The 20,469-nt window shown below is 31.9% G+C and overlaps 1 protein-coding gene across 4 annotated transcripts in view; it reads right to left on the bottom strand.

The window, feature by feature from the left end:
* LOC118193056 (RPA-related protein RADX-like) overlaps nucleotides 1–20,469 on the bottom strand; it is a 72,669-nt gene that overhangs the window by 18,235 nt on the left and 33,965 nt on the right. For all 4 annotated transcript variants that reach the window (XM_035364092.2, XM_035364091.2, XM_035364093.2 and 1 more), the window contains 4 exons: nucleotides 17,094–17,225; nucleotides 13,174–13,377; nucleotides 9,992–10,355; nucleotides 4,489–4,684 (listed from right to left, as the gene is read on the bottom strand). In XM_035364092.2, the coding sequence (XP_035219983.1) occupies nucleotides 4,489–4,684; nucleotides 9,992–10,355; nucleotides 13,174–13,377; nucleotides 17,094–17,225 (896 nt within the window). The remainder of the gene's footprint in view (nucleotides 1–4,488; nucleotides 4,685–9,991; nucleotides 10,356–13,173; nucleotides 13,378–17,093; nucleotides 17,226–20,469) is intronic.

Raw genomic sequence — 20,469 nt, 5'->3', positions numbered from 1 at the left:
AGTGTGTGCTGAAAGCAAAAGCAGTGTACTCAGCATCTATACTGCTCCAGTGGTATCATGATGTCAATTTCTGAACCGAATCAACATATGCAATAAAACATGGGTCACATACTTTATACCAGAAGGCAAGCAGCAATCAATGCACTGATGTCATAATAGTTCTCTAACAAAGATAAAATGCTAGCAGACTCTGTTGCTACAAAAAGTGATGTGCAGACTGTTCTGCATATCAAGTTCCGAATTAGAAGTGACACCTTAAACATTAGCCATTACTGTGAAACACCATGAAAATTGCAATTAACTACTCAAAAAATGTAAGGAAACTATGGTTTCAAAATCTTGTATGAAATCAATGGCTTCAAAATATAAAAAAACCAAGATACTCATGCAAAAAAAGAAATTGTCCAAACTTATAAGGCAGTAAGTATCACCATTCGTCTTCAGTGATCCAACAGCCCATGATGAGCCTTGGCCTTCTTTAGAATTTCATTCTAAGCTGTACTACTCTTGGTCTCTCTCCAGACAGTGTAGCCATTTGAGTTCCAGTCTTCCTTTCGAATGCCTGTTGGTGTGTATGTGAATATTTTTTTACTAGTTCTATTTTCGAGCATTCTGATTAGGTGAGCTGTAGATTTCTGCACTGGTTTTTCTCCAAATGCCATCTATTTAGATACCTCCAACAATTTTTCTCAAAAATCTTTCTCTCAAAGACTGCAAATATTTCTTTATTCTTTTCCCTTAATGTCCAGGTTCAAACTCCATATGTCAAAATAGGTCTAATTAAGCATTTGTGAATGTAACAACTGCCATACCAAAGGTCCCGGGTTCAAATCTCAGAGAAGGAATGGATGTAAGTTGTCTGTCCCTTCAGAGGAGGCAACAGTGGCCCACCTACAGGCTCTTTGCACATTTTTAGACGATTTTGCTTTGCTATTAAAAAAAAAAGGCATCAGCTTGGAAATTTTTTAACTGCAACTATATTTTTTAAAGTATAAAGTATCGTCTGATACTTGACAGTCTTGTTTTATGCAAAATGGCACTTTGAAAGAAGCAGTGGATGGAAGGCTATATTTATGTTCTTTCTAAAGAAAATTATTCATATCTAGTTATTAAAAAACATTGTGGAAGCCATATTTTCGATATCTAAAGCTATGATAGGTAATGTTGTCAACAACAAAGGAAAAAATATCAAATTTTAGCTTCAAGTGGAAAAATTATTCCAAATACCAAAGAAAGGATCCAAGGAAAAATTGGAATATTTCAAATGTTGCAATAGTAAAATCTTTAATGTTAAAAGAAAAATCTGCCAAATCAAAGGACATTTGCAAAATCAATGCTCAGAGTCAATTGTAAACAAAATGATTAATACTGATTTTAATCTTACAAAGACGAAAAAACATAATGTACATCATCTTTCTCCAGGACATATCACCGAGCACAGAACACACTGCAAAATTCCTTATGAGAAGCATTTATCCAGACAAAGATAGGAAAATGTTGTCACAATAGACCACTCTTGGATGTACTTAAATGACTGCAATAAAAAGAAATCTATTCCGTTTCATCAAAGAGGAAAAAAAATCTTAAAACATGGTTTAAGGCATCTAAATGAAATTTGAATAAAGTTAAAATTGAACAAGAAATTGGTATCACGGCCATACTCTTCACTCATATTGCTGCTAAATCTCTTGACATATCACCCATGGATTTTTACGCTTTTGGAATTTTAAAAAATGGATTGTCCAAACATTGGCCTACAATTGTCCTTGAAAAAATTATTGTAATGAAATTTTTGGCAATACATTTGTCTATTTTATTGATCAAATATTCAAGATCACATGTTAATGTGAGAAGAACCATTTCAAATATGAAATCCTGGTACATTAATAACTAGTGTAACTGCCAGAATTTTGAATGCAGACATGCATGCATCATGTCGTACAGGTTCCGGATATAAATTTGTGGAATGGAGTTCCATGCCTTTTGCACTTAGTCAATACTGGAATGGTTAATGCTGGTTGTGGATGACGCTGGAGTTGTCATCCTATGAAGTTCCATACGTGCTCAACTGGAAGAGATTTGGTGATCTAGCAGGCCAACGCAACATGTTGACACTCTGTAGAGCATGTTGGGTTACAAAAGCGGTATGAGGGTAAGCATTATTAGAAAACACCCTCTTGAATAATGTTCATGAATGACAGCAGAACAGGTTGAATCACCAAATTGATGTACAAATTTGCAGTCAAGGTGCATGGGATAACCACGAGAGTTCTGCTGTCAAACAAGTATGAAATTGCTCCCCAGACCATAACTCCCGCTGTAACCAGTGTGTCCAGGTTGCAGGTGCTCACCTGGCCTCCTTCTAACCAGCACATGACTATCATTGGCATCACATCAGAATTGGCTATCAGAAAACACAGAATCTGTTGTGTTTTCTGATGGTTGTCAGAAAACACAACAGATCTCCACTCCATCCTCCAATGAGCTCTAACTTGATACCACTGACTTCACAAACCGCAGTGGTTTGGAGTCGATGGAATGCATGCTACAGAGTGTCTGGCTCAGAGCTGTCCTTCAAGTAAGCGATTTTTAACAGTTCATTATGTCACTGTGGTGCCAACTGCAGTTGAATTTCTACTGCAGGTGCAGTATGATGCACCACAGCCATACACCAAACACAGCAATATTAACTCTCAATAGTGCCACGTGGCCACCCGGAACCTGGTCTTCTTGAGCCAGTATCTTTCCTTGACCACTGCTACTAACTATCATATACAGTGGATACATTCCTGCTAAGACTATCTGAAATATCGCAGAAAAAAAATCCAGCTTCTCATAATTCTATTACACAACCTCATTCAAACTCACTCAGCTGTGCACAATGGCTTCTTCATCTTCTTAAGGGCATTCTCGCCTAACATCATCTCACTACCTCAAATCTCAACAATGAATAACGGTTACAAACTTTACAGCACATGTTTAAGACAAACCTGATTTGCATGTTCATACTGGCATCACTAGCACTACACGTATGCACCTAGCATGAAATTTGAATAGGCATCATCTTTCAGATGTATAAACACAGCAATCAAATTTTCTGTATCTAGCATCTTCTTCATGTTGAGATTTTTTTTTCATTATTGTATTATCTGTAGGAACATCTAATCTGTTATAGAGAATATTAGAAAACAGTTTATAAAATACATAGAGTTAACTAACACCTCAATAATTTGAGCATTCCAAAATATTTCCCTTTTTATGAACAAGATAAATGGCACTAAACGTATTATGATTCAGTATCCCCAAATTCTGTCCTTGTGCACTTCAGGATAAAGCTTTTTAGAAAAATTTACAAAATATTTAATGATATGGCACATAATAGACAAAAACAGCAATCTTTCTAAATTTTGTTGAGAAACAGCAAATATATATATATATGTAAGATAAAATTATATGAATCAGAACTATAATATAATTATAAATATTAATTCTTCCTCTCTATTCTAAAATCGTAATAACTTCTCTGCATTGCGTCATTTCTAGATTACTCTATGGAACGCGCAGCTCTGATGACGTAATAATTGCGAACTGAAACTGCCTTTGTAAACCAAAACTTTTCTCTTCGCCGTGCTTCCATCTTTCATAACTACGCACTTCAGCTTTTGCTCTCTACTGTGCTAAGATGTAATTTTCGCTGGCTTGCTTTCTATCTCAACAATATCAAAAATGTAAATCTTCTGTGGAAAGGCACGACTAGAGTGCCAAGTGATTGTGGCCACAAATATCAGTTGCAAATAAAGATGGAATTAAAATCGCCTCCACTGCCAAGTTTTATTTACGAAGTCAACACATTAGCATATGACGCAATCAGAATACTTCCTCTTCAATATGGGTCTAATCGCGCATCTACAGTGTTCCATCTTTTCCTTGTGCTTTTATTATAACATATATATATATATATATTTCAGAGCCTGAAAAAACATTTGATTCCTTCATTAAACATCATCATCAAAATGAAAACTGTTGTTAACTATTTGAACAACCAGAAAACTGATTTTTCATCTAGATCAAATAATATCCTCAGTGTATCCTCAGCTAGAGGTATCAAAATGTTTTGGAATGTAAGCAAAAGTTAGTACTCCAGTGAAAATAAGGAGCCTGATAACTTCATTCAGTTCAACCTTTGATGATTAAAAACGGTTTCTAAAAAAACAACATAAGCATGCACAAGAAGAGCCAAAGCAAATCTTTGTAAGATAGGCGCATTGAAAAAGAAATTATTCAATAATATTCAAGTGCAAGTTATAATTTTATATGAATTATAATATTAATTTTAAGAAATTTCAAATTGGTTGCATTCTTATCAAGGATGCTCTTTATTTAACTTCCAATATTAATCTAAGATTTGCATAAATATTATTTATATCCAAATAAAAATTATATAAGTTATTAATTCAAAAGAATAAAGACAAAGAAAGTTCAACTTACATATATCGTGGTGGTTCACAAAGGAATGATCCTACATTTCTAAAAGCTAAAGCTTGAAAATCTCCATTCAATGCTTCAATTAAAGTTGGATGAGGTTTAGAACTCGGTTCTGGGACCATTATGCACTGAAGTAATGCCTGATAATGCAAGCTAGCTATGGTTATAACGTAATAACCATCAGCACAAACTGGGAAATCTGAAATATAAAATTTTGTATTAAAGAGCTTAATATTTAATAATCCTGAAATGTAAATATATATTTTAAGTTGGCATACACAAACACATATATCAGAAAGTCAGCATTATAAAACATGGCTGGTAGATATTTTAGAATATTCAATTACTTTTTTTTTTTTTTTTTTAATCTCAAGCTGAAAATCTCCATGAATACTTTTTTCCATACTGATGAAATGTATATTAAATTCTGGCCTTAAATGCATTGCAACTCATAATTCTAAAAAATGTTTCTGGAGTTATAAACTTCCAACTAACCAGGCTGTGTCCTAAAAAGAGTTTAGTTTTTTAAATGAATGGAATGATTTAAAAATGAAGGAATGATTTTAAAAAAAATACTGTGAACCATCAGCAGAAAGCAAAACTGCCTATGAGAAATACAAAAAAAAGGAATGAAAAATGTATGGCTAACAGCAGTGAAAGCAGATGATAGCATGGTCATTTGTAAGTCAATTTCTTGATTTTTAATGCTTATTCTTCAGTTACTTACAATTTTTTATAGCAATTTAATTTATATAACCATATGAACTCATCCTCCAAATAAAATTGTTTGAATTATTACTATTTGGAGTACAAATACAGAGGTTCTTTGCATATTTTTAGATGAATTTGCATTGCTGCCAAAACAAAATCTGTTTATAATTCTTTTTTAACTGCAACTATATTTTTAAAAGTAAAATTATCGCCTGACAGTTTTGTTTTCATGCAAAATGTCAGTTTTAAAGAAGCAACAGAAGGAAAGCTATGCTTGTGTTCTTTCGGAAGGAAATTATTCATATGTAGTTATTAAAAAACATTATGAAAGCCATGGTTTTTCTAAGTTTTCATGAAGTTTTTCTAAGAAATTTATATTTGTTGCTGGTTTCTCATACACTGATAAATTAAAAATAAAGAGTGTGGAGAAAAATGTAAAGATCAACTCCGTGTATTATCAAAAACATATTTTATACCCAATTTTCAAATATTAAATACCTTCTTTTTATACACAGTATGATCAATCAGTAGAACTGCGTCAAGACAAAGCAAGCAGTGGCACGTCAAAATCTACTATTAGTTTCCTAGGCAAAATGGAAGTAAAAATGGTATCATGGCTATACCCTTCAATCATATCCCTACTAAATCTCCTGATCTATCACCAATATATTTTTGTGCTTTTGTACTTTTAAAATGTGGATTGTCCAAACGTCCACCTACGACCTCCTCAGACTTCGGACAGCTGTTCGAGAGCAATGGAATAAAATACTTCTTCCGACACTACAAAAGGCTTTATTATCTTGAAAATTATGGTGTATAAATATAATGAAGAATAAGAATTATCAAACAGAGCATTTAAAACATACAAATTTTGGTAAAATATGTCTATAATTACAATGAAAATTGTCTAAAAAATGTGTGAACAGCCTCTGTACGTCTCTGCCATTTTTCGTCAAAAATCGGATCATTCATTGTGAAAGAATGGTACATTATGTTTTACTCAATTTTTTTACCTTCATATGATGTGAAGAGCTACTCAGATAGGCCATGTGTCATCAATTGAAACAGGTAGTCTGGTGAATGTTTGGTGAACACAGCAGGAGGGGGCAGGGAACTTTTCATTTGAGTGTTTCTGAATAGATTTAGCTTTATCATGCAGCGAAATAATTTTGTCATTTCTGGAATAATAGTAGGTCAGTCTTATCAATTGTGTTCAGTAGAGAGTCAGTAATGGTTGCATTCAATTTGAGAGACTCATAATACATAACACCAAATTAATCCCACTATATATACATAACATGACTTTTTCTATGAATATTCGGATTGGCTGTCGATGCTGAAGCATGGCCAGGTGGTCCCTGTGATTTTTTTTTTCTTTAGGTAGTTGATTCATATTTAATCACCAGTGACTATATAATGCAAAAAACCCTTTCATTTATGCCTGGCAAGCAGCATTTCATGTGCAAAAAATTGGTATTTAAAATTTCTTGGCTTTAGTTCATATGGAAGCCAATTTCCTTGCTTGTAAATCATTCTCAATGATTTTAAATGATATGATATTGCTTGCTGAGTCACTACTAATGTAAGTGCAAGTTCTACTTGCATTTGGCATGAATCTTCATCCAATAATGCTAATTCCGCACCTTCATATACTTTCATACTTTCACAGGGTTCATAGCCACATTTTAGTTAAAAAAATAAGCACTTATAAGCACTTTTCAAGCACATTTTAAGAAAAAAAAATAAGCACCTGTCTAATTACGTTATACACAACTGCATAACCTTAAAAATTAGACATGTAATTTAAAATATGAGAAATGCAGTATTTATTAAGAGAGAATAAGCATTACCTCAACCATGGAAAATAATTACTTTTTTTTTAATTTTAAATAACAGTTCAATTTAGAGAACTAGTTCACAATGAGATAAAAAAAAACTATGCAGAACTAAACTATATTACAAGATTTAATGATGAAATTTCAGTTCAAAATAGAGAAAATAAATAATAATAAGGAATATTTATTGTATTCGCTTGGAACCTAATAATAAATACAATTTATTTTTCCACTCATATTGATATTTAAATAATTTAAATCTAAATTCTGGACATTTTCTAAATTTTCATTGTATATCAGTTTTCCCTTAACAGATATTGCAAGCAAAGTAATTTAAGTAAAAATGAGGAACATTTCTGAAATCAGAAGACAGAAATTTGCTTCTTGAGTCATCCTTTAACAGTAAAAGCTTAACTAACCCGCATACTTAGAAATTGGTGAATATTGGGACAGACGAGCATAACTTGAAAAAGAGGAGCGGAAGGGAGTAGACTGTAGCCGCTCTTTAGATTTTTCCGCTAAATAATAAATGGTTTTAGCATTTTGATATGTGCATCATATAAAAATAAACCAACGGAACTAAAAAATATTCTGCTTAGCAAGCACAGTAAAACTCTTTTAAGTGTTCATAAACAAATCTCGGACTGAACATCAAAATGAATTATCTCTACAAAATATCACAAACATTGCGCAATACATGCGCCGTAATTCTTCCCTACGTGATATTACGCAATCGGAATCAACAACTGCAGGTATTGGGAAAATAAAGAACTAAATAACTGGGGTGTTTTTCATTCTAATTTTCAACAAACGACGTTAAATTTCTGGAATAGAATCATTCTTCGCTTGGGTTGGTAGACCGCAGAACTTTTAGTCCTATTCAATCCAGATTGGAAAGTGACAAAAAAAAAAAAAAAAAAAAAAAAAAAAGGTCCGTTGCTTGTTTTGCAGCGAACTGTAACAGTTTCAATATTCGAGATTTTGAGGAGAAAGGGGAGAACCTCCCAATCTTCGTACTGTATTATGTATTTGCCAAAAAAAATGAAATTATTTTGACTATTCGATTGCTTTCCCTTTATTTAAGCGATTCCGAATATTATTCCTTAGAAAGCTAATCTGTGTTAAAACACAACCATTTTTGGAAGTTTACTATACTTCAACAGTTACTGCAACTATGTTATTATAAACATTCATACATATGCTCATAATATAAGCATAATGATCATAATAAACACGAATATGAACTGACCAAGTGGAACAAGAATGCAAATTATTAAGATCTTGATAGAAATTCAAACGTGTGTAGTATTTGGGTGGGAGGAAAAGAATGCCGAATGTACCGGAATTTTCTACTGCTTTCGCAATTCTTTGACCAATAGAACGACGGGCACCTGTCTGTACTCTTCGTGCACACCAAAGGTTATGTTAATGCAGAGAAAGGGGGGAAAGCTATTTCCGAGAGTATGATTCACCATCTGACATTCCATATTAGGAAGAAAAGTTGTTTATTTAGTTTCGGCTTTGGTACGGGGGAAAATAGCGCTTTCATTAAAAAAAAAAAAGCACTAAAAGCAAAAAAATAAGCACTAAAAACAAAAAAAAACAAAAAAATAAGGGCTTTAAAGAAAAAGTAAGGACCTATAAGGGCCTTTATATTTTATTTTCAAATATAAGGACTTATAAGCACTTATAAGGACCACTACGAACCCTGTTTCACTACCTTCTCTGTTTCAACGTCAAATTCACCGTTCTTGAACTTTCAAAACCACTCACAACAATTTCTCTGACTTAAAAGCAGCCACATCAATATGCTTCTACAAGCATTCAATGCTCCTCAGCTGTTCATTTCTTCAAATTAAAGAAGTAAATCAAAATATTCCACAAATAGCACTTGTTCAGCTCAAAACTCAACATTTTTGTGCAAAAAAAAATATATATGATGTTAATATAAAATCATTAATATTTCAAGGCTATGTTGTAAGCAGATGTCCAACCTTACGATATGGAGTTTTACATCAGACAATTTTAACCACAAATTACTGGTGGCACCATTTTTTGTCAAAAGGCAGAGACTTATTTGTACTCCCAATATTTTTCTGTTAGTTATAAGGTTATGTTTCCTTTTCGCTATCCACCTTTTTTAACTGCTGTCGGATTAATCATGATTTTAAGTTAACCATCAACATTGCACATGATATTCATTACTCTGATAAATCAGAAGTTGATTATATATTAAAACACTGAATTTAAAAAAAAAACTGAGTAAATTTTCTTTATTTTATAAGAAATTTGATTTTGTACTTGATGCTTATTATTATGAATACATTAATTTTTATTAGTTTCTGTGTTTTATAATTTATAAATATTAAATCCTTTACAATTCAAATAATTGTCAATCCTTTATAATTTATAGAATAGTCAGCTCTTGTAATGTATACAAAATTCCTTTATGGTAGATTTTTTTACGAAAATTAGTTGTATACTGTAAAATTATTGATTTTCTATACCTTGAAAATAATTTAATAAACAAACCATTAATAAATGAATGATTAATAACATATTAAGAGCTTTTCAAATGGCTGTTTCTTTTAGAAATTTTTCTTTCCTTGATATTTTTTTTTAATATGATTTTTATCTCACCATAATGAGGAACCATTTGGAATTTTGTTAAAAATACTTTAGACAGGTATAGGTAATAAAAGAAATATAAATAATATAGAGATATTTACAAATGTACACTATATTTTTACACAATAAATGTTTGTTTTCCTTCCACTTGAAATACAAAAGTTTATAGGAAATTTAAAAGTATAATATTAAATAGGGTAAAATGTTATCCTCATACTGTGGTCCTGAAAATTTTCCAGTTTTCATTAATGTTTGTAAATTTAATTAAAAATCGTATACCTGACTTCAATAAAATTAGTAACATGGTTGTACATAAAGCGAAATACACATACTTAACACTTCCTTCTCCGAAGAAGCACTCCAGTCAGTTGCATTTGCTGGTGGAAACCGCCTGTAAGCTTTAAAGTGATATTCATTTCCTGAGTCATATTTTGATGGAAACAAAAGTTGTTCATTCTGAGTTGGATTTAGAGGCAGTATATCACCCAGTTTATACCTTGCTTTAATATTAACAAACATAGTTCTCCTTGATACTATGTTTGAAGAATATGACCAGCCATATGTAGACTGTGGTGAATCTGTAGTCTGAAGATCCACATAATCTACCTGAATAATAAAACCTCCAAGAGTCACACAACGACGTTCCCGATGGATCAAATTTTCTAATGCTACTTTCCAATATGCCCCAGGTATCATCTAAATATATTTGTAAAAAGAATGTATTAAAATAAATTAATATTATTATAATAAATATAGAATAGTTATATGAACTGAAATGAAAATGACCCTAAATGTTCTAAATAGCATAGAATAGCTGGAAATATTTTAAGTATCAACATCATCACTAAAAAGAAAATTATTCAAATATACTAAATAACTTCGAATAGTTAGAAAATTTTTAATATCAACTTGGAAGTTGAATCATTGCAAAGATAATGATTCAAAACATTCTATATAACTCAGAATGGTTTGAAAATTTTCAGTATCAATTTAGATGTTAAATCACTAAAAAGAAAGTAATTCTAAATAATATAGAATGATAATTTAGAACAGAAAGGGGGAAGAGTAACAACTTAAAGCTTCAATTATTTTTACAACAATCTCAGGGTAAAAATAATAATAATAATAATACATACTTTCTGGCTAAAATTATAACATAACTGTTTCAACTTAAGTAATTTTACTATCTTTCAGGGAACTAAAAGCTGCATGAAAAATGTGAACTTCTGGAATCAGAAAACATGAAATGCAGTTCTTAAACTAATATATATTTAAGAAATCAAAAGATTCTAATTTTCTAAAACAATATAAAGAAATAAAGCTGTTACTTTTAAAAGATTAGGCTTATTCAGAATTTAAATAATATTAGGGGAAATGTAAATAATACAGAATTTGGACAAGAAATCTGATGAAGTTTTAATTTGCTCAAATTTTAAGAAAAGCTAAAGAAGTCTTGTCAAATATATTAATAAATTTACAAGATACATGATTTGTTTATGAAACATTTTAAAAAAAGGAAAATTTGGTAGAGGGAAGGTCTTTTTACTGTAAAGAATGATAAAATTAAAATTTTGTGTTGCTTTAAAAAAAGCAATAAAGGGAAAATTTATTATTAATTTCGATGAAGGAAAAACTGTGTTGTATTTAACACATTTTCTAAATAATTTATTTACAAAATGTGAAAAGTCATTGAGAGTAGAATATATGTTTTCAATGCCTTCCCTCCAATGCTGTTAAAAGTCCTTAAATAGTTGACAATAGAATACATTACACAATAAAACAGTTAAAATACGGATTTAATATCCCACTTAGTAAAGATCATAGTCAAGTAAAAATATTTTTTATGCATACTACAATTTTAGTAATATAGCTCTTTTGCTTCTTCTTTTGTTAATAACTTATTCTTCTTTTTAAGTTAAAATTAAGCTTGTTTTAATTGTTAATAAATTTACATATTTTTTATCTTTTACAAATTTTGTAAAACATAATAATCAACAGAGCAAAATAATATTCATTCAATAAAGAATAATTTTAATATATAAATTTAATATAACTTTATGTTAGTAAAATAATAAAATTGTGTTCAGAATAATTGCAGGATATTAAACAATTTTATTGCTAAAATTTTCAAATACTAAGTAATAAGCATGGCTAGGCCATATTTATAGATATAATGATCCATTTTCTACTGAAAAGGTAATCTTCTCAAAAATAGAGGGAAAGCAATGAAAAGGAAGACTATGCACTAGATGGCTGGATATAGTGGGGAAAACAATTTGAAATTGATGGAGATAAAATGATGGGAAGCTGTAGTACCAGACAGGATCAGATGGAGAAAACTTAAAGAGGCAGACTTGGCCTATAGCAGGGTGTAGAACTCAAGAAGTTATAAGCAACATATGATATGAAAGGAAAATTCTCTAAAGTTTCCTTATGAATATTATATGTAACTTTACTTGATTTATATTAACAATGCTATATGATAATATGAATCTCTTAATACTTGCTTCAGCATATTGTTACTGTCCCCATAACAGTAATAATTTTTTTTAGCTCATGTAGCCTACAAGCGCCCACCAGCGGTCGAGCAGTAAAATCGCTGAACACTGGTAGTTCGGTCCGAGGTTCAACTCTCGCGAACGGGCTGGCTGCATGGGCGTTTTTCGTGGTTTTCCCCATGTGTAACATTTACACGAGCCAGTTTCCCTTAGAAAGTCCTCCACGAAGGCATCCCTCCCCTTAGGCAGATAGCACTCGAGGCTTTGCCATAATCACACACACACACACACACACACACACATGCAGCCTACACTCAAAGATGATATAAACATGATATTTTTAACATTGCTCCAATTAAGAGAGTTACATGGCATAAAATTCACTAACTCACTATGGAACACTAATCCATCCTGCCATTATACCCATGTGAAACAATTGTAGTCATCCTGTCTTTTCAAGCATGTATAACAATTGTGGTACAACAAATGAATGGTAGATCTACTCTTTACAACCAAGCACAGCAATTATACCCCCGTGGCCGAGACTGCCTAGGTACAGATCCTAGTTAGTAGCTTTGCAGAATTCTCTATGTCAACCCACCCCCAGGGGGGACGCTCCTTAGGGAATGACTTCATTCTTTTTGTTCTTAGTTCTATTGCTTGTAACCTCTGTTTATAAGATTTTAGTTCTTTGTAATTTTTTTGCCTAGCCATTGGAAATAAAAAAAAAAAAAAATATCAGTCATTTTAAACATCCATCTTTCAAAGCAAAGTTTATCATCAATAACAGTTTTAAAGGAGGATAACTGAACAAAACATTTTCTAATATTTTTTAGTCTAAGAGTTAATAAATTAGCATTTGTAAAAGTTTCAACATTATTCTATTTATGGGAAGAAATCTATATGAATTCTTCATTTCTTCATCAAGAAGGAATAATACATTTTACTTCTTTGTATTCTATTGGCTGCACATATGCAAGTTTATTTTAATTTGAAATTTAAAATACATTTCTTACCTTCCCTGCTAAACTCTCTCCAAAACTAGCCTTGTATGCATCTAAAGTTTTATAGCCACGAAGAAACATTGCTATTCCTCCTGCTCGCAAGACATTTGACTGAAGGAAATCAACTTCATTCTGATTGTCACGGATAATACTAGCGACAGCTGTAACTGCAGGATAACGCACGTATGGGCTATCTTGTCTGTGTGTAGTAAATATCTTAAAACAGAAAAAACAAAGATTATATGTATAGATAGAGATACAAAATGTATAAAAACATCACAGAAATCTATTTAGAAAGCATGCTCATTTTTATATTTTTATTATATCTTATTGAACAGATATATATCAAAAATTTATTATTAGGAAAACGTTTATGGAAAATGTTTCAGCTTTCATAATTGAACATGTCATTCTCCCTGCATCAAAGCATCAGCTATATTAGCCATGCACCTTCTTTTATTAATTATTATACCAAAAATTATTTTATTAAAATTAGCATTAGAATAATGACAATTATAAATGTGACATATGAACGGTACACCTTGATAAATGGTTAAAATCAATAATTCTCCAGATATACATGAAGGAAAGTCAAATCAATTTCGTGCATGTGATTTTGGACAAAAATCATGTCCAATAAAAAATCTAAAGTTAGTGTAAAAACAGCATAAGGAAGGCACAATAGTAAGAGAGAAGAACAAGACAATCTGTATCCAATTTGCAGAAAATTTAACATGTTGGACTTCTGTTAAATTTTCTGCATTTTTCTGCATTTCTGCAATAGAAAAATTTCTGCACAAACTTTAATATTCTGTACCTGAGAATAAGTTTGGTTAAAAGTACAGCTGATTATTTCTGCATCCACCTTTGGCAAGGAAATCAGCTTCCTATTATACAGGAACATTACAGTGGCTGGTAATCCATTGAAAAGTGATTTTTTCAACTAGAAGATATGCAGTTGATGAGAGTTTCACCTTTTCCATTTGGGAGTAGTCTTTCAATATATGAGAGACGAGAGTCTTTTTAAAGATTGCATTTAAATTTAATAGATATTCAAAAGTGTGTTTAATGGCCTCAATTTCTGCATCGAAATATATTGCTTTAATCCCACAGCATTGTTTTTAACATTCTTGCATTCAAAGTGTTTCTCACTAGAACGTCCAGCAACAGGAAACCTATCGTTTCCAGCTAACAGATTAATCTAAATAGGAAAACAATAATTGAGTAAATAGTGTGAATGGTTTCTAAAGAATAGGCATCAATTGATACATAAAATGATGAAAAAGAAATAGTATGTCAAGAAGTATTAAAACCAATATCAGGGAAATTGCTACACCACAAAAATACAGCAAATGTTTAGCAAAAATTATTTTATTTTATAATAATTTCAGGTAAAAGGATAGTGAAATGGATTTAAACTTGGAGAGCCATTTCAAATTCTGTGGGCAAAGACAAAAGCCATTCCTTTTAAAATTATATGATTGATGGAGAACTGTTTGGTTTCATTGGATGTCTGATAAATGGCTAGAGTCAATGTCAACTCATTAACTTCAAGAAACACAACAAACTATATTACAGATGTCATGATGTATTACATTCTTCACTGTAGTTTCAAGAAAAAAAAGAAAAATAGGACCTATTACTGGATAACATGTTACAGCACTCTGTATTCTGATTATCTGAAAGTGCGAAGCCATTTCATGTACACACGTAGACTTAACCAAATCCTACTATTTTTAACTCTTTGCATAGCTGCTAAGGTGAAACTGTACTTTGTCACTGAAGAAAACCAACTAAGCTTAAGAATTCCATCATTATTACAAAGTATTTCTCTTTAGCTTGCCCCTTCCATTAATGCACCCAGTAAACATGATATGCACAAAGGTGTAACTTCTTCATGGCTTTTAGAACACTTCTATACAAAATTGCTGATTGTACTAATAATCTTGTCAGATTTTTTCCACAACCTCTGCTTCATTCTTTCAACTTCCACCAGTTTAGGCTCAGTCAAAATGGCTGGTCTCCCATATCTCCTTCTTCCTGTACTTGAACCACATCCCCGAAAATGGGCGATTAATCTTGCTATCCTCAAATAGTCAGGCCCTGCCGCATCTAGATATATCTGACAAAACTCATCTACAACATGTCATATGAATGACTAATGAAATACAGTTCAATAATGAAATTTTTTGCCCCTGGGCAACTGTCGTGTTTGCCTAGCAATAAAAATAGATCTGTTATGCAGATATCCTATGAATACTTGACAAAGGTGAAATGTATAATAAACAAGTGTAATTTACAAGGAAAGGCTCACAAGGAAGAAGGATTTTTCTAGCAACAAAAAATTTTTTAGTTAAAAATGTCACCAGTAAAGGATAATGACCACCGAGAGATTCAACAGAATTATGTAAATTAATCTTCAATAAAAGTCTGTGATATGCCATGATTTCTCATATGCTTTCAGAATTTTATCATTACCTGAGCGAGCATTGTTGGTGAAGTTGCTCTGTTTGATGGAGAATAAGCAACTGTTGCATTGTGAAAGTTTCACGGCAAAAGGACGAAAGGCGAAGAATGGTCCCATATCCTGTACTGAAATATTGAAGCTTGTCAAATGGATCGGCCACGAAGTGGAAGACCCTCTTTGGCAAAGGGCCAAATTACAGAAGTGGAAACCACTATGAATGATATAGCTGGAAGTATGTGCCTCATTAATTTGACGTATCTTCCACAGGATATTGCATCTCTATCTCTACAAATTGCAGCTACTCCACGAGTTACAGCTGGGAGACACAGCTATGAAGGAATCATTCACCGAGTAGGCTATGACAAGAATTGAAAACGACCCTCAGTGGTTGTTAAACATTTTTTGGACAAAGGAAGTGCACTTCACACTGCATGTCAACACCAGAACACTCATATTATGGGCAATGTTGAATCCTTGTGAATACATGACAAAGTCACTGCATCCAGCCAAGTTGACAGTCTGGAGTGGCTCCACCTCATCTTTCATTGTCAGAGCATTTTTCTTTTAACATCCGCATCCCATATCTGGCTGGAAATTGTGCGCAGTAACGCTGAGTGTTATCACTCTTTTGCATGACAAAGTCGTGCCCGCATTAAATCAAAGAGGTGTATTATTTGTAATAAATAACTAATTTTATGCAGAATGGCATACAGTCACATTACGTCAGTATAGTTAAAACTATTCTTATTGAGTACCTTTGAAAGACAGATTGATCAGTCAAGGTTGCAAGAAGGCATGGCCTTCACGATCACCCAACCTCACTCCAGCTGACTTCTGATTGTGGGGCTATTTGAAATCATTTGTGTACCATTCATCTGCTCCAGCATTGGCCAAACTCAAAGACTATCTGCCATGAGGTTTTTGCAATTCATTCTGATATGTTGCATTCAACAGTAACAGCTGTTGTAAGTCACTTTAATTGTCGTACAATTTTCTGGAGTAGTAGAAAAATTGTTATTGCAAGAATAAATGAATGGAGCATAGTGTAGTTCTGTTCACTATGTTTTGGGTTGTCAGTGCTTTCTACTAGCAACATTTTTAACTAAAATTTTCTTTACTGCTGAAAAAATCTGACTTCCCTGCAAGCCCTTTTTTTGCAAACTGCACTTCTTTATGATAAATTTTACTTTTTTTTATGAATTTTTGAAGTTTTAATGAGCTTTTGGCTCACCATGTAGATGATATAACTATTACAAATGCAATTCAATTTATAATCATTTTATTTTATTTTAAGACATTTACTTGATAGATGCAACCTTTTGATTCTCCTCAATTTTACTTCAGATCATTACATTTTAAGGTTTATCTGGTACTCTGTAGTCAGTTAATACTTTTTTAAATATAACTTTTAATCAGGATTAGTATTTTTAAAATAGTTTTTGTGAAGCAATGTTATTAAACTCACCTCAGTGTAATGTGTAGCTTTCAAATATGTTCGAACTTGGTAACATGAAAGGAGTTCATTTGGTAAATGGCAAACTTTCATGTGAGTAGCAACAATTACTTGTCCAGGATGTAAGTCATCAACACAAAACCTCTGAAAGTGTATCACATTTAAAAACACATGCACATTTATTAATGAAAAATTTTTGCAAAAACGTTAGCTATCTTTACAGTTCATAGGCTGTTCAAATAATAATCAATAAATAGAAACAAGAAATTTTATGAAGTCCCCCCCCAAAAAAAAAACTACATGGCCAATATTTGCACTTTTATGCTGGTGGAATAATAATTAAATATGCCTAAATCCACAAGTGTTCAAATGTGAATGCATTAGCTCTCTATTATTAAGTGTATATTTGAAAATATTCCTTAAACTTGATAGTTCTATTGAATATCGAAACACGAAGTGTGGATAATCATAAAACACCATATTTAAAAATACGTTTGAAGAATTTTTATTTTTCACTCAAAGAAACTCACATAAAGATCAGTCACTTTTTTTAATCAGCTTTTAGTTAGCTCACTCGAGTTAAAACAAAAGCTGGTCACTGAAAATCCTATCAGGCTATTTCTTGGTAAGCTACTGAGCTCACATTTTGCATATATATTTTCTGTGGTTGACAATATAATATGCTAAAGCAACCTCTTCAAAAGCTTATTTAGATGTTTTTTTAATTTATTGTTGAAAAAATTTTTCAAACACACCAACGTTTAACAAACTAACTAAAAATCTTAAAATTTTACTATTCACACATTCAGAAAAAGTGACAAAATCTTTTGCATAAAATTTTTAATGCAACTTCTGATTTTTTATCAAATATTTGAAAAATAACATAACCACCTTGGCATAAATTTGCAGTTTTTTACAGATAAAAAATGGGGTGCAAATTGGTGTTTTTCGTGCCTGTTTTTTAGATTCCCAAACTATCAATATTTATCGTAAATCAGTAAATATTATCAACACACAAAAAGACAACATACTTTAGCAATTTAAAATACAAACTTTAGTTGTTAAATAAGGATTATGTGATTTAAAAAAAAAAAAATAAAACACATTCTTCTTTAAATCTCCCTGTAATTTTTTTGCACTATTCTTCTCTATAAGTACACAGTGATCTGTTTTCGCTTAAAAAATCAGAGAATTTCAGAGGCTCGGCTTTGTGCAACTTTGGAAACAGTGGCTATGGAGGAAACACATTATTCTCATTGTCTTCTTTAGAAAATTTTCACCAAAATTCTGTATTCTTACAGAAATTTTACCACGGTTACTTCCATTGCTGGAAAATTCCAGAAGCGCGTATTTTAAAACTAAGTTTAATGAAAAAAATATCAAGATTTGTTTATAAAAAATGTTGGAAAATGGAATACAGTGAAAAAGAACACATAATGAAAAAGACAGCATTGCTTGACTGAAGGACTGTTGTGAGGATGGTTCCCAGAAGAATGGTTATCTTCACAATTGCCAGATTTTGACATATTCTAAAAATTTGGTGCCTCCAACTAAAGTAGTTGCATTAATAGGTAATTTTTTTTAATATACTGCATACGAATTAAGCAGAAGGAAAGTAAGTTTTCAATTTTTGCTTTTTCATTTTCGGCATGGGATTTCCTGAAGTTATGATCTCATTTAGATGTCACATTATTTCTCTAATATTAATTTTATTAATTAATTTACCGCATATTCCAGTATATAATGTGCACCAGTGTATAACGCACACCTACAATTTTCAGTTTTTACCCTAGTTTGCTATATAATATGCACCCTTTTCTTTATGAAGAAACATGAAAGATACTTGTGTGATGCTCTTACCTTTCGAAGTCATTCATACCAAGATTTTTCCGCAGCGTTTGAACAATGGTATACTGAATTGACATGTGATAATGGAAAAAATATATATGTGGGGGGTGGGGGAATGCTCTATCGAGTAAATGATTCTGCAGAGAAGGTGGGTTGTATTCAGTGCAGGTGTGCACAAAAATGTTTTTCTAGAGTTTCCAGAAAAAGATCATTTGATCTTAGGTAACCGGAAATACAGAATTATTTTGTCTAATCACAGATCAAGATTTCTATTAAAGAACCAAACTTTTTACACTCTTCCATGCTTCCATAGAAGCGAGTGCGATATGCAGGCCTCATATACAAGCTTTCTAATTTCATACTTCCCACCAGTTTTATCAAACTATCAAATTAATAAATATTAATTTTATCAAATTAATGTTCTTCTGTCTTAACAGAAGAACTTTTCGAGTGTGCTACAATGATTCACTCCCTTCAAAGAAGATTATTTACAGTGGCATGCCACAGAATTTGGTCCTCGGCCCAAAAGTATTTAATATTTTCATTAATGAGCTTCCACATCCCTTCAACTCCAGCTTCCTCAAGTATGTTGATGATACTGCCCTCTTAACAAATTCCAGAAATCCATAAATCGCAATCCGCAACTTACAGCTTCCCGTTAACACAATCGCCAGGTGGCATAAACAATGAAAAATTTAACTAAATGTATAAAAGATGTGTGCAAGTTAACCCAGAAATCAAAATTGAAAATGCAGTTATTCCAGTCACCAATTTCTACAACAATTTAGGAGTTTATGTAGACACAACACTCTCATTCAAAGATCACATCACATACAACATGAATAAAGTGAATGTAGCATTTATGGCACTTTATACTTTAATAGGATGGAAATCAAAACTTCACATCAAAGTAAAGAAAATGATATATGTAACACTCACTCATCAGGCCTATTCTACTCTACGCAGTACAGCAGCAAACAAAACTGAGACTTAAGATAGACATACTACAAAACAAAATATTATGTGTAATAGTAAATGCACTGTGGTAAGTAATGAACTCACAAATTCATTCGGATCTAAACATTCAGCCCATTCATTACCAAATTCTGATCTCAGCACACAACGTTTTCAAAAATATGAAAAATTTGCCTCAAAAATTCACAAAAGAAATCATAAAGTAGAATACAATAGCAAGTGTAGTTAACAACCACGTTCAATCCACAATAATGCATTATGGTGATACTGTAAATATGTAAATAGTTATCTTCTTGTTACTTTTATTTGTATAAGTAACATATACGTCAAAACAGGTTCAAAGACTAACTTTCCCTGACAAAACATGGTAGACTTTGCAATATTTTTCATACTTTATTTTAATTGTGTTTCAAGTGCGTTTAGTGCCTCACCCAACAAAGCAAATTATGGACTTTACCTGGCCAAGCAAGTTAACTGGACTTTGCCATGATTCAAGTGCATTTTTAGTATAATATTCAATGTTTTGAAACTTACCTACCATGAGATCAAACCACAGCCAATTGTT

Source organism: Stegodyphus dumicola, chromosome 3, assembly GCF_044657685.1.
Source record: "Stegodyphus dumicola isolate Sdum_Otavi_A_Nest chromosome 3, ASM4465768v1".
Classification (NCBI taxonomy): domain Eukaryota; kingdom Metazoa; phylum Arthropoda; class Arachnida; order Araneae; family Eresidae; genus Stegodyphus; species Stegodyphus dumicola.
Note: the sequence above shows the minus strand (reverse complement) of the source record. Positions and strands in the feature narration are given on the sequence as shown.